Source organism: Numenius arquata, chromosome 5, assembly GCF_964106895.1.
Source record: "Numenius arquata chromosome 5, bNumArq3.hap1.1, whole genome shotgun sequence".
Lineage (NCBI taxonomy): Eukaryota > Metazoa > Chordata > Aves > Charadriiformes > Scolopacidae > Numenius > Numenius arquata.
The window spans coordinates 64,933,126-64,946,043 of NC_133580.1; the positions used below are offsets into that span (position 1 = coordinate 64,933,126).

The window sequence follows — 12,918 nt, forward strand, 5'->3', positions numbered from 1 at the left end:
TCCAGGGGTTGAAATTTCACCTGTAGCTTTTAGAAGTGGTGTTTTTAAGCCCAGGTATGGAGGATTTCTTTTACAGAGCCATCGCAAGGATGGAATTGCACCGTGCTGTTCCGGGTTTGTGTCCCGGGGTGTGGTTCCCCTCCGTTGGTGACGGAAGCACCCATGTGTTCGTCACAAAGCCAGCCTGCCTTCTGAATTTCTATCTAAACACACTGTTATTTTTTTGACTGGAGGAAAAAAAAAAAAAAAAGTAAAAAAAAAAATACTTTAATAGGTAGAGCTCAGAGACTTATTATCGTGCCCTCAGCCGGTTGCCATTTGCATTTTTTTGTTTAATTTACGTGGTTTAAGACTTGATGGTCATGTTTCTAGATCTGTGGCTTTAAGTAACACGGTAAATATTTTTTTTTTTTTTTGTTAATTTTCTGGACATCTAAGTCTGGGAATGGGAGGACAAATTGCTGCTTTTATGAAACTTTCAGTATTTCAGACGTTGCTGTATTTTGTAATTTGAAGCAATACTGTTGAACTCCAAAAAAAAATAATAATAAAATGCTTGTATTTTATATAATTTTGGGTGGATGTAAATATTAATGTAGCATGTCGGTAATTCACATGATTAATTAAAACTTTTAAGCCTTAAATGTAAAACTCCCTGTACGGTGGAGTTCAGAATATGACCACCTTTATAAACAGTTTATAAGTTTATTAAGAAACTGAAGACGGTGTTTATGTACCGGACATGCCTACTGCAAGGAAATAAATGTCGTAGTCTTAAAAAGCACGGGTTTGGGGCTCGGGTATCTTGTTTGCCATAAGCAGAGCCCGGTTTAGGTTTGTTCTACCCAAATACCTTACTCTCTCCCCCCCCCTCGGCCCTGGGGCCTCCGCGCCGCCAGGGGGCGCCGCAGCGCCGGCCCCTCTTCTCTTGCCTCACCCCGCTCCCGCCTCACCGCCCCGGGCGGTGGCGGGGGCTGCCGGGAAGGAGGCGGTGACATGGCGGACTGTGGGGTGGAGGAGACAGAGGGCTTGGGCGGGCTGGCCCTCCTCGGCCTGGCGCCCGGTGCTCCCAGTTGCCCGCACGGTGAGGGGGGCGGTGAGGAGGCTGCTCGGGCGGGAGGGGGGCGGCGGGCCCTGCTGAGGGGAAGAGCGGGGCCGGCTGGGGGGCTCTGGTGGGCCTGACTGAGGTGGCGGCAGTTCCCGGGGGTTTTGACACCTCCCTGAGCCTCTCTGTTCCACGTCTCCGGCTGCTTTGGCGGCTCCCCTGCGAGGGGGGTTGTGTTTTAGAGCAGCCTTTCTTAATGTTTTCTTCTGGAAGCCTGAGCCTTGCAGTGGAGGCGTTAAAACAGGTCTGTTGGTGTCCTGTGTGTCATCATGTGCGTTTGTCCTTTAGGTCCTGCTCTTCTGTTTGTAAAGACCAGCCAAGGAAAAGAGGAGGGAAGAAGATTTTATGCTTGTTCAGCTTGTAGGGATAGAAAAGATTGTAACTTTTTCCAGTGGGAAGATGAGAAGGTAAGAGAGTACTGCTTAAGGCTATGGTGAATATTGGGGATTTTTTCCTCTATTTAACAGAAAATTAAAAAAAATAAGTGTTTTTTGTTCTGGAAATCTTTGGCAATTACTGTTTTGTAAACTTTGTCTAATAGTTTGTATTTAGCAGAGCACTTATTTCTGTGAGGAGAACATGTTTCAGGTATAACTTTCAAGGAAGGCTGTGTACATTTTGAGCAAGGCTGGCACATGTTACTGTATCGCCAAAACCCTTAGGTATTCAAGTTATGAAGTTTGCTAATACCATGCAATATTGAAAAAATAGGATAGTTGTGATCCCAAGATGTCCTCATTTTCCATAATTAAGGCAGAGAAAATCTGGTGGATACAGGCAAACAATGGAATATACAAAATAGTGAGGGTCAGCGTGATGCTCAGTAGTCTCAGAATATTTGCAGCAATTCCTCTTTGTCTAAAGAACTTTGGTCAGATAATTGTAAGGTAACAAAATTGGGATTGATACGTATTCACACAGAACTTACTGCTGTGTTTGTCCGCTACATTTTGTGTTATTTTTTCTGTTTCCTAAATGAGTATCTTGTGTTGTGGTCATCGTCCTCAGCAGGTTGGCAGGCTAGGATTTAATCAGGTTTGTAAGCATTTCGTTGCTGTCCTGGTTACTACTGAAAAGTTGTATAAAGAGAAAATGATAGGGTTAATCGCTCTCTTGTGTAGATTTAAGTGGTATTCCTAATGAAATTTCATTTTGAATGTCGCTTGTATCGTGATGTCTGTTGTTCTATTGAATTTTACTGTCTCCCCCTTTAAACAAATCAGTTCCCTAAGTTTTACACAAATGTCTTGAAACTATCAACTGTGAAACCATTAAGTATGTTTTGTGGGAGCAAAGTAAAAAGACTCAGAGAAGAGCTGTCATGCTTTTAAAATAATGATACACAAAAGACTTGGGCAACGTTTCTACTGTGTCATCAGTTGTGCAGGATCAGATCGTAGTTCTTCAGAGGGAATTCGGCTGCTGGCCTGCGTTGATGGAGAATATACCTCTTTCTGTCTTCATCATAATCATGTTTTGAGTTTTTTCCTGAGTGTTACGTGTGGTAGAAGAACGAAATGCTTCTCTGTATTTTTTTGCACAGTTTACATTCACAGCGAGAGACTCGTGTTGTTATGCAGTGTCCCTCTGTGCTGTAGTCGTGCTTGTTCTTCTGAAACAGCAATCCAACGAATATGATAATTTTTCTATGCCAAGTAACTAACGCGTGAGGCCTGGGGTTTTTGGTTAATACTGAGGTTTAATATACAATACAGAGCGATATTTGTTTTGTTTTGTAACTTTTTATATATATAAATTTTACAGGTGTCAGAAACTAGGCTTGCAGCACGTGAGGAATATAACAGAAATCATCAGCCTTTTTTTACACACAGACAGAATGTGGAAAGGTATTGTTACGTATATTTTCTTGAGTGAAACGCGAGTAATGCAAGTTTAGGTACTCAGAATGTAGAGGTAATATTGCAGGATTCTATAAAATATGAAAACATGCCAGAGGGATTTGGAAAAATAAAACCTGGTTGACTGCAACAGGAAAATTGCATGAAACATCTAATTAGAGCGTGGAATTTTCAACCCAGAGTATTATATGCTCACTTTCAGGGAAGACTTTTTCCAAATGTCCTTTGAATATTTTTTCATATCTGCCACTTTGTTCATGTGTAGACAGTAGAGTTTTGCAAAAGCAGCTTAAAGTACATTACCTGTTTAAATTGAACTCTTATGAAATATGAAACCCCCTTCACACCTCCCCTTTGCATCTTTTATAGGGAGGCTTTTTCAAAGTTTGTTCCCTATTGCCTTTTGTATTTAAAGGTACAAGAATTTTGTTCTGTTGCCGTTATCAAAGAGGAGGTTTTGCCAGGAATGCCAGCAATTGCTATTGCCAGCTGAATGGGAAAAACACTCAGATCACCAGTTCCTGTGTGATATCTCCACTGCCCAGTTAAAAAGCCCCAGTCAACTTCTGTATCCACTGGAGAATAAAAAAACAAATGCACAGTATTTATTTGCAGACAGAAGTTGCCAGTTCCTGCTGGATCTCATTATTGAATTAGGATTCAGACGAGTGCTCTCTGTTGGAACGCCCAGGTATGTCAGTCAGAATTGTTACGCTTTCAAATAATATTTCTGTCTCAAAACCGTACAACTTATTAATATTTAAATAATCAGGGGTTCTCTGATAATAAGAGGTGCACTTTGCTTTAATTGGTTGGGATTATCTAGTGGGGCCTTGCTTTGAGCCCGTAAGATACAGGGGAAGTCTGTAGCTGCACTGCAAATGCACACACACAGACAACACTTTGAATGTCTGGCTTTGTTTCTTACAGAAGTAACAGTCAGTTTCTTTCCTTATGTTTGGGGTTTTTTTGTTCATGGAGATCCGGTAGGCTCCATTGACTTTTCATCTTTTAAGACTAACCTGTTTTTCTAACTTTGAATGTTAGCCAGATGGAATCATCTAAATTCAGATTACTCTGTTTTCTTTATCTGTTTGGTTTTAGGTTTAGTAAAGTACCAGGCATTCTTGTCTTGCAAGATAATTTCTGAAGCCAATGATTATGTGTTAAATTTCTTTGCTCCAATTATACTTCAGGCTTCATGAAATCATCCAGTCAAAAGCATCACAAGAAGAAGATTTCAGGGTTAGAAGCCTTCTGCTAGATATTGATTTCAGGTAAGTTTTGATAAACGTTATCTGTCTGAAGAGCAAATACAAAGATTTGTGTTCTTACTGCTTTAGAAGATAAATGGTGGTTGTTTTTCGTGTCTCTGCATCTCTGTTCCTGCATATGTACACAAATTACATCCAGTTTATGAGAAAAGTAATTATACTTAATAATTCCTAGTATTGGTACGTGTTCTTGGTAATCAGAACCCAAAGATGTTGTTTTTCTTAAGGCCTTGTTTTCACTGTAAATGCCCTTTAGGGCAGGCAAGAAGTTGTTTGTATTTTTCTACTACTTAAGACTTATTTTACAGGTATTCACAGTTTTACGCAGAAGATGAATTCTGCCACTACAACATGTTTAATCATTATTTTTTTGGTGGAGAGGTAAGGCCAAGTATTTCTTGAGTGCTTTCTAAAGAAGTACATGTTGTTGATGCAGAATTTTTTAAGAAAGTCACGACTAGCGTAGTAGAAAACAACTGTCACAAGATAAAAACGGTCGAGAGTAGTTGAAATCAAGGAATAACAGTGCCTCTTCAGTAATTCTCTCTCCCTCCATTCAAAGATAAAGTTGCCTATTAAGTTTATGTTGACTAATGTTACTTACACCCTTTAACTGCTGCTTTTATTAAAATGACCATTTGGTGTGAGTTGTTGCCTTATATTAGTATTCGTTATAGTGTAAGTATTCATTAGCCCTTTTCTTGTGTTGCTACAACAGAATTAATTGGTTTATTCCCAGCCTTTACAAGCTGAATGGATGCCATGGGACTTGTTCACTGGTACTTGAGGTGGGAGGGAAGAGGAGGTTTCCCTGCTTTATTCCAGGCAGGCAAGGTCAAAAGGTTAATCTTGTTGTTATAAAATGAGGTTGAATTAGTGTCATGGTTTAAAAAAAAATGCTGAATTTCTTGTTTCTTTTTAAATGTCACATTAGTGCATAAGTTTGATTTCATTAGGAAACCTGTGGCTTCAGTAGGATGTTTATTGTGGCTTTGTACGGGGAATCACAGCGTAATTCAATTCCAAACATTAATTTCAAACATTTATCCCAATAGTACACTCACTCACTCATTGCTCTTCCCCTGCCATTAATAGGAAGCCACCACTGATTTGCATAAACATGTCTATTGTTATACCTTTCACATGATGCAGATAGTTTTCAGATCTTTACTATTCTAAAGCCTAATTTTGAATGGGATCTTGAAAACAAAAAGAATTGTCTGGAATGAAATGAGAAGCTGGTCTGAAAGCTTTACCTTTGAATTTTTTTATCAATTGTTGTGTATTTTTCAATTAAAACAAAAGACTCTCTTCACTTACATGATAAACACTGAAGCATCCTTTTCAAGGTGTGAAAAGGTGACACCTGAGTGGCACTGTATTGCAGTGAATTCGAGGACTGAATTGCAGCACTTTTGAATGCGTATTAGTGTTACAAGCCTGGTTTTGGAATGCAATAGAGTCTAAGTAATAGATGAGAGAACAGTGTAAGATGGCAGTGGATATGTAACTTTTTACATTTCCTTTAATATGGAGTCCAAGTTGGATTGCTAAAATTTTAACACGATATATAGATTTTTATAATGAATGGATTGAATTTCAGTGGACTGATTTTTCCCCCATTATTTTGATAATGCTTTACAGAATAAAACTAAAGGTAAAGGGCATGAATTTTGCTTTCTTACTATGAATAACATCTTTTTTCCAGGTTAAATTTAGTACCTTTAGGAAAAAGACTATCTTAGGAAGCTTTGAACTGCATCTGCCCTTGATACGGTATCTCTGACTGAACAGGGCACCTTTTTTCAGTGCTTCAAATCTAGTTATGGGGTTTTTTTTTAAATCCTACGCGAGAGGAAATTCACCTCCACAAAAGGAATTAACTTCCGTGTTCAAAGTTGAAACTTCTAAAATTAATCATTTTATTGCCAAATACAATATTTTTACAGTTTTTGAATCTGTATTTCTGGAAATTAACCTCTCTTTCTTACAGGCTGCACGTGAAACTTGCAGGAAATTCTTGTGTCAAGACAATGGTGAAAGAGTCGTTATGGTAACTGATCCCCCATTTGGAGGACTAGTGGAAGCACTGGCTTCTAGTTTTAAAAAACTGATGGCCATGTGGAAGGAGACAGAAAGAGAAGGTAGGTATTAGAGCCAGATGGGTGGGTAACGTTACTGTAACATTACTGTAAAAAGCACCTGTTTAAAAGTCTGTGATTCTTCCTACTCAGATGAATGTGAACACAATCGTGTTAAAAGATGGGTCTAATATACTCTCCTCATGCTTTTAGTTTAATAATACCCAATTCTCTAGGTCTCTCTTAAAATTCTTTACGTTTAAAATGTAAAATGTTTAAAAATCTACTTTGCAATGAAAATGGACTTTAAAGGTAGAGAAGAATAAGTTATCAAACCACTACCATTTCTTACCAGCGTAGGCAGGTGACAAGAGTTGTTAGTTAAGTGGAGCTTCCATTCTGCATATATAAAATAGACCAAAAATTGCTGTCACTTGAAGGAACTAGTTGTCATGCTCAGCACGACATACATAAACATGTTTATGTATTTACGGTAAATTTTTCACACTTCACGTACCTTGTTTTTCTTTAGTGCACATCTGAGTCTTTCCATTACTAGGTCATAACAACCAAGAGATACCCATGTTCTGGATATTTCCCTACTTCTTTGAGTCTCGTATCCTGGAGTTTTTCCCCAGCTTCAGTATGATGGATTACCAGGTATAACTGAACCCAGTGAATCTGCTAAATTTCAGTCGTGTGCGGCGTGAACAGGAATGTGAATGAAAGCAGATATTCATACCTTTAACTCATCTGTGCATTACTCATTTCTTCTGCCCGCTTTTCGGTGTGACAAAATAGGTGTGTATATTGCAGAGGTGAGAGGGAACTTGAAGAAGAGTGTTTCATTTTTTCCCAGATGTTGAAATGTCAGTAGCTTGGTGGGTAATGCCCAGCCCTGGTCAATAAAAGTAATTAAGGTCTTTCATCCCCAAAACTGCTGGGATCGGAGTAGAATTACAGCAATAGAAATTTTTGGAATTACGACATAAATAGATAAATTTACATAAAAAAGTTGTCAGTGATAAAGCAATAAACTGACATCAGCTTCTCCAATATTGTGAGTTTTCGTGACAAGTCTTTGAAGGCAGCGCTGGAAAAAGCTGGATTTGCAACTTTGTAATTATTCTGAGATAGGTTAAGATGCTCCTCAACTCTTGCACTGTCAAACAGACCAAACAGTGTAGTTCACTTTTTTTTTTTTTTTTAATGGGTTGCTCTTTCGTAGAACAAGCAACTGCAGTGTTATCTCTGATATCCCATGGAAAAGAGCAAAAAGGGATAAATAAAACAGGATAATTCTAGTGTTGGGAAGTTATTTTCCTGAGTCTAGCCTGGTACTATGGTTGCACAAATTTAAAAATAAATGAGACAAAATGCTTGCTGTAGAATTTGTAATATAATTTGGGGTTAGAGTCTTTTATATAAAAAAGAAAATTTCATAGACACATATAAAGATAGTAATTACACAAATAATTCTGTCTGTGCTTAGCATTCAGTTTAAGACTCTTTCTATGGTTTTATTTTTCTAGGTAGACTATGATAATCATGCACTTTATAAACATGGCAAGACAGGTCGTAGACAGTCCCCTGTCCGTATCTTCACGAATCTCACCCCGAGTACGATTGTCCTTCCTGTGGAAGAGGGTTACAGGTAAGACGTGTTAACGCTCAAGTGACTGGAAGAGCATGCTCCTTCTTAATCAGGGTATAAAGTCTCAAAAGGACTTTGGGATGGTGCTGTTCAGTATGGTCATGCCTGACATTTGGATGCCAGGTTCCTGAAGAGCACGATTCTCTGACTCATCCTAAGGTTGCGTGTTCTATAAACAACGTGTAAGAGGTTTCTGTTTTCCAGTGTGGAGTGATAAGATTCCTCAGTTAGTCTATAGGAATCACGGGATTGTCAGAGTTGGAAGGGACCTCTAGAGATCTAGTCCAACTCCCCTGCTAAAGCAGGGTTCCCCAGAGCACATTACTCAGGATGGCATCCAGGCAGGTCTTGAAGATCTCCAGAGAAGGGGACTCCACGATCTCCCTGGGCATCCTGTTCCAGTGCTCTGTCATCCTCACCGTAAAGAAGTTTCTCCTCATATTTGAATGGAACTTCCTATGTTCAGCTTGCGCCTGTTGCCCCTCATCCTGTCACTGGGAACCACTGAGAAGAGTCCAGCTCCATCCTCCTTCAACCCACCCTTTAGATACTCATAAGCATTAATAAGGTCTCCCCTCAGCCTTCTCTTCTCCGGGCTAAAGAGTCCCAGCTCTTTGAGCCTTTCCTCGTAAGGGAGATGCTCCAATCCCTTAATCATCTTAGTTGCCCTACGCTGGACTCTCTCCAGTAGTTCCCTGTCTCTCTTGAACTGGGGAGCCCAGAACTGGACACAGTATTCCAGTTGTGGCCTCACCAGGGCAGAGCAGAGGGGGAGAATGACCTCCCTCGACCTACTGGCCACACTCTTCCCTACGCAGCCCAGGATTCCATTGGCCCTCTGGGCAACAAGGGCACATTGCTGGCTCATGGATAGTTTACTATCTACCAGGACCCCCAGATCCTTCTCCTCAGAACTGCTGAGGTCCACCCCTAACCTATACTGGTGCCTGGCATTCTTCCTCCCCAGGTGCAGGACCCTACACTTGCCCTTGTTGAACCTCATTAGGTTCTTCTCTGCCCAGCTTTCCAGCCTGTCCAGGTCACGCTGGATGGCGGCACAGCCCTCTGGAGTGTCAGCGAGCCCTCCCAGTTTGGTGTCAGCAGCGAACTTGAACTCTGTCCTCTCATCCAGGTCATTGATGAATATATTGAATAAGACTGGACCGAGTATTGACCTCTGGAGGACACCACTGGTTCCAGGGAAATGTTGTGTACACCTATGAGAGACAGAGATTTACAGCTGTCCCTGATAATCAGCTTGGGTGGGACAGCAGTTAATAAAGTGGACCCTAAGAGAAGCATCAAGGACAAAGGAACAGATTGGACTTGATTTACTGCTGACAGTGTTGCTAATTTGAATTCAAGCACCTGAGTTTTACTATTTGGATGTACTGTGTCTAAATGATTACGTGGCTCTGGGCCTAAGTGGTGATTTTATGCATCAAAACCATCATTAATTTATCAAAGTCACTTTGCAATCCTTATAATTATTGTTGAGCTTCTGTTAAATAGCTTGTATAAAATTGGTTTCTGTTGCTTCTTGAGCAAATAGTGGACCAATACATTTATAATTCTTTTTTCCCAGGTTTTGTGCCATATGTCAGCGGTATGTTAGTTCTGGTAACCAGCACTGTGAGATATGTAATTCATGTACGTCAAAAGTAAGTATTTTGATGACTTTTTGGATAGAAGTTTTAGCAATAGTCAAATAATTAATAACTTCTGTAATTTTTGCTCTAGTAAAAACCTATTCTGATATTGATTTCCTTGGGGAACCCCAGACAGTTCGGTTTTGTAGACTTACTATTACCTTCCTGGGACATAATTCATAGCCCACTGGGAATTAATTTCTGTTTCCCCAATTCCCTTGTGGTGGAAAGAGGACAGGAAAAGTTTGCTGGTTGCCACTTGCACCGTTCACCAGTGGTCTCTTGGCATTTCTTCTTACGTTTCAGAAGTCGTAGAACTTGCCGGCTTCAAAATGCAGCCATTTTGTTGTGGTTGTCACAGATTGTCAGGACTGTTGTTTTTCAGTTACAGTCGTTCCCACAGAGGACCCGTTTCTGTAAATAATGGGGGCTGTTCATCAGTAGTTTAGTTTTAAGATAGGATCAGTGTTTTTTTGTTTTTTAAACAAGCAAACAAACAATGCATTTATTCATCTTTTGTAGGATGGTAGACGATGGAAACATTGTGTCCTTTGCAAAAAATGTGTAAAACCCTGTAAGTACCGAAAAATAGTTTTCTTAATAAAAGTGCGCTTACTGTTTTATAGTCCAAAGAAACCCAGAAACCAAAAGAGAAAATATTCTGGAAAAGAAATAAAATTCAGAAGACAAAATAAGGGAAAAGTCTCAATTTCAAAACAGTTGCCATTTGATGACTTCAGGTATATGTGATTCATCAATGAATTCATCAATTAATATATTCATCAATGACCTGGATGAAGGGATGGAATGTACCCTCAGCAAGTTTGCTGATGATACAAAACTGGGAGGGGTGGCTGACACACCAGAAGGCTGTGCCACCATACAGCAAGACCTGGACAGGCTGGAGAGTTGGGCAGAGAGGAACCTGATGAAATTCAATAAAGGCAAGTGCAGGGTGCTGCACCTGGGGAGAAATAACCCCAGGCACCAATGCAGGCTGGGGGCTGACCTGCTGGAGAGCAGCTCTGAGGAAAAAGACCTCGGAGTCCTGGTGGACAACAGGATGACCATGAGCCGACAATGTGCCCTTGTGGCCAAGAAGGCCAGTGGCATCCTGGGGTGCATAAAGAAGATCCATCTGGCCAGCAGGTGGAGGGAGGTCATCCTCCCCCTCTACTCTGCCCTGGTGAGGCCCCATCTGGAGTCCTGTGTCCAGTTCTGGGCTCCCCGGTTCAAGAGTAACAGGGAACTGCTGGAGAGGGTACAGCAGAGGGCTACAAAGATGATTAGGGACCTGGAGCATCTCTCTTATGAGGAAAGGCTGAGGGACTTTGGTCTTTTTAGTCTGGAGAAGAGAAGACTGAGGGGGGATCTGATCAATACTTAAAGGGTGGGTGTCAAGGATGGGGCCGGTCTTTTTTCAGTGGTGCCCAGTGACAGGACAAGAGGTAATGGGCACAAACTTGAACATAGGAAGTTTCGTCTAAACGTGAGGAGGAACTTCTTTCCTTGGAGGGTGGCAGAGCCCTGGAAGAGGCTGCCCAGAGAGGTGGTGGAGTCTCTGTGTCTGGAGACATTCAAACCCCGCCTGGACACGTTCCTGTGTAACCTGCTCTGGGTGGACCTGCTCTGGCAGGGGGTTGGACTAGATGATCTGCAAGAGGTCCCTTCCAACCCCATAGCATTCTGTGATTCTGTGGAAGAGTTAGACGGTGTATCAGATGAAGAAGTACCTGGCTGCCTTATGAAATGTGATAAGGGAACAGAGTTTACACCCATCTCTGTAAAACTAAAACAAAATTAAAATCCTGGCAATGTAGCCTGTACTTAAAGCTTCTGAACGATCATTTTAAGCTTTTTTCAAGCTCATAAATCGCGTTACTTATCTTTGCAGCTTGGTTTCACTGCAGCAATTGCAACCGCTGCGCTCTTCAAAACCACGCTTGTGAGAGGACCGACGCCGGCTGTTTCGTCTGTGGTCGGGCAGGTCACAAACGCAGCGCCTGTCCCAGCCTCTCCCGCCCCGGGACAGCCTGCCAGTAAGTGGGATATCACAGTGATGTTATAAAAGAGAGCATTCAGATGAGGTCAGATCGTTTTCCATGGAAAGACCCCGGACCTGTTGGAGCAGATGGGGTTGATCAGAGGGGCTGGAACATCTCTCCTGTGAGGACAGGCTGAGGCAGAAAACAGCCCACTTGCTAGTTTTAATTAGGTCCTATATTATTTGCAGGAGTCTTTATAATATTGTTAAACCTGATGTACTTTCTCCTAAGCCTCTCCATTATATAGTCATACATTAAATATTGAGCACGACAGCCCGTATCTGCTTTTTTATGTACTTGGTGAGTGGCTTTCCTGAAATTTTCTACCTCTGTTTAATAGTAAATGCTGAGTAAGTACATACATGAAAAATAATTAATGGCAGTGAAGTGGACAGACAGTTTTAGGAAGATTAAATGTCCTAACATTGTAAGATGGAATGTCCCTTGTGCTTTTTGTGACAGTACTCCTGTAAGGTCCTGGTCCAGTTGGTCTGGGAGGGGTGATTCTGATTCTGACCCTCAATGATTCTGAGGGTCGTATACTTCATTGGCCAGATAGTTTAAATATTTAAAATACCAGCAAATGTGGAAGTACCTTCTCCATTTTATTCTAATCTGTGTGTTCCTTTTCTGCCTTACAGAGCTGGCAAAAAGCAAAGGCAGAAAACTCAAAAGAGGGTGAAGGTGGGGATCAGTAGAAGATCAGTTGTGAAGCGTGCCACGTTCTCCAGGAAGAAGATAAAGAATAAGAAAAAAAAGACGTGATTTTGCTTGCTGATGCTTAGTTATGTTGTTTTGTTTTGTTTTGTGGTTGTTTTTTTTATGGCCAGCCTTTGATTCCATTGTCTAAAAATCTTAATATTAACATCCAAAATAAAACTAATTGAGTTAAGAATAACCGTTCTTTTATTACACATCATTACTCACACACACACAAAAAAAAAAAAGCTTAAGTGAGGCACACCCCCTGTATTTGTGTAATATAACCATTTTTTGTGTGTAGGATCAGCGGTTTGCCTGAAGGGAAGGCCTTTCCTCGGGGCCAGCCCTCAGGGCCGCGGCCGCTCCCCTCAGGGCCGCGGCCGCTTCCCTCAGCCCGGCGCCGGCTGCGGGGGAGGGAGCCGTCCCCCGCCGGGGAGAGCCCTTTCCCACCCCGCTGAGGGGCACCGGGCGGGCGGGCAGGCAGGGCCCGGGCCCGCCGCCCCGTTTCCCGGGCCCGCCGAAGCCCGAGCCCCGCCGCGGCGGGAAGCG

At 41.7% G+C, this 12,918-nt stretch overlaps 1 protein-coding gene across 1 annotated transcript; it reads left to right on the forward strand.

The window, feature by feature from the left end:
* Positions 1–431: 431 nt before the first annotated feature.
* ZCCHC4 (zinc finger CCHC-type containing 4) lies at positions 432–12,557 on the forward strand. Its single transcript, XM_074147046.1, has 13 exons — positions 432–1,084; positions 1,394–1,512; positions 2,870–2,952; positions 3,380–3,655; positions 4,161–4,241; positions 4,547–4,619; positions 6,232–6,382; positions 6,879–6,979; positions 7,852–7,973; positions 9,559–9,634; positions 10,145–10,196; positions 11,517–11,661; positions 12,309–12,557. Exons 1-13 carry the CDS (start codon positions 997–999, stop codon positions 12,430–12,432), a joined length of 1,491 nt encoding a protein of 496 aa, XP_074003147.1. The 5' UTR covers positions 432–996; the 3' UTR covers positions 12,433–12,557.
* Positions 12,558–12,918: the final 361 nt, after the last annotated feature.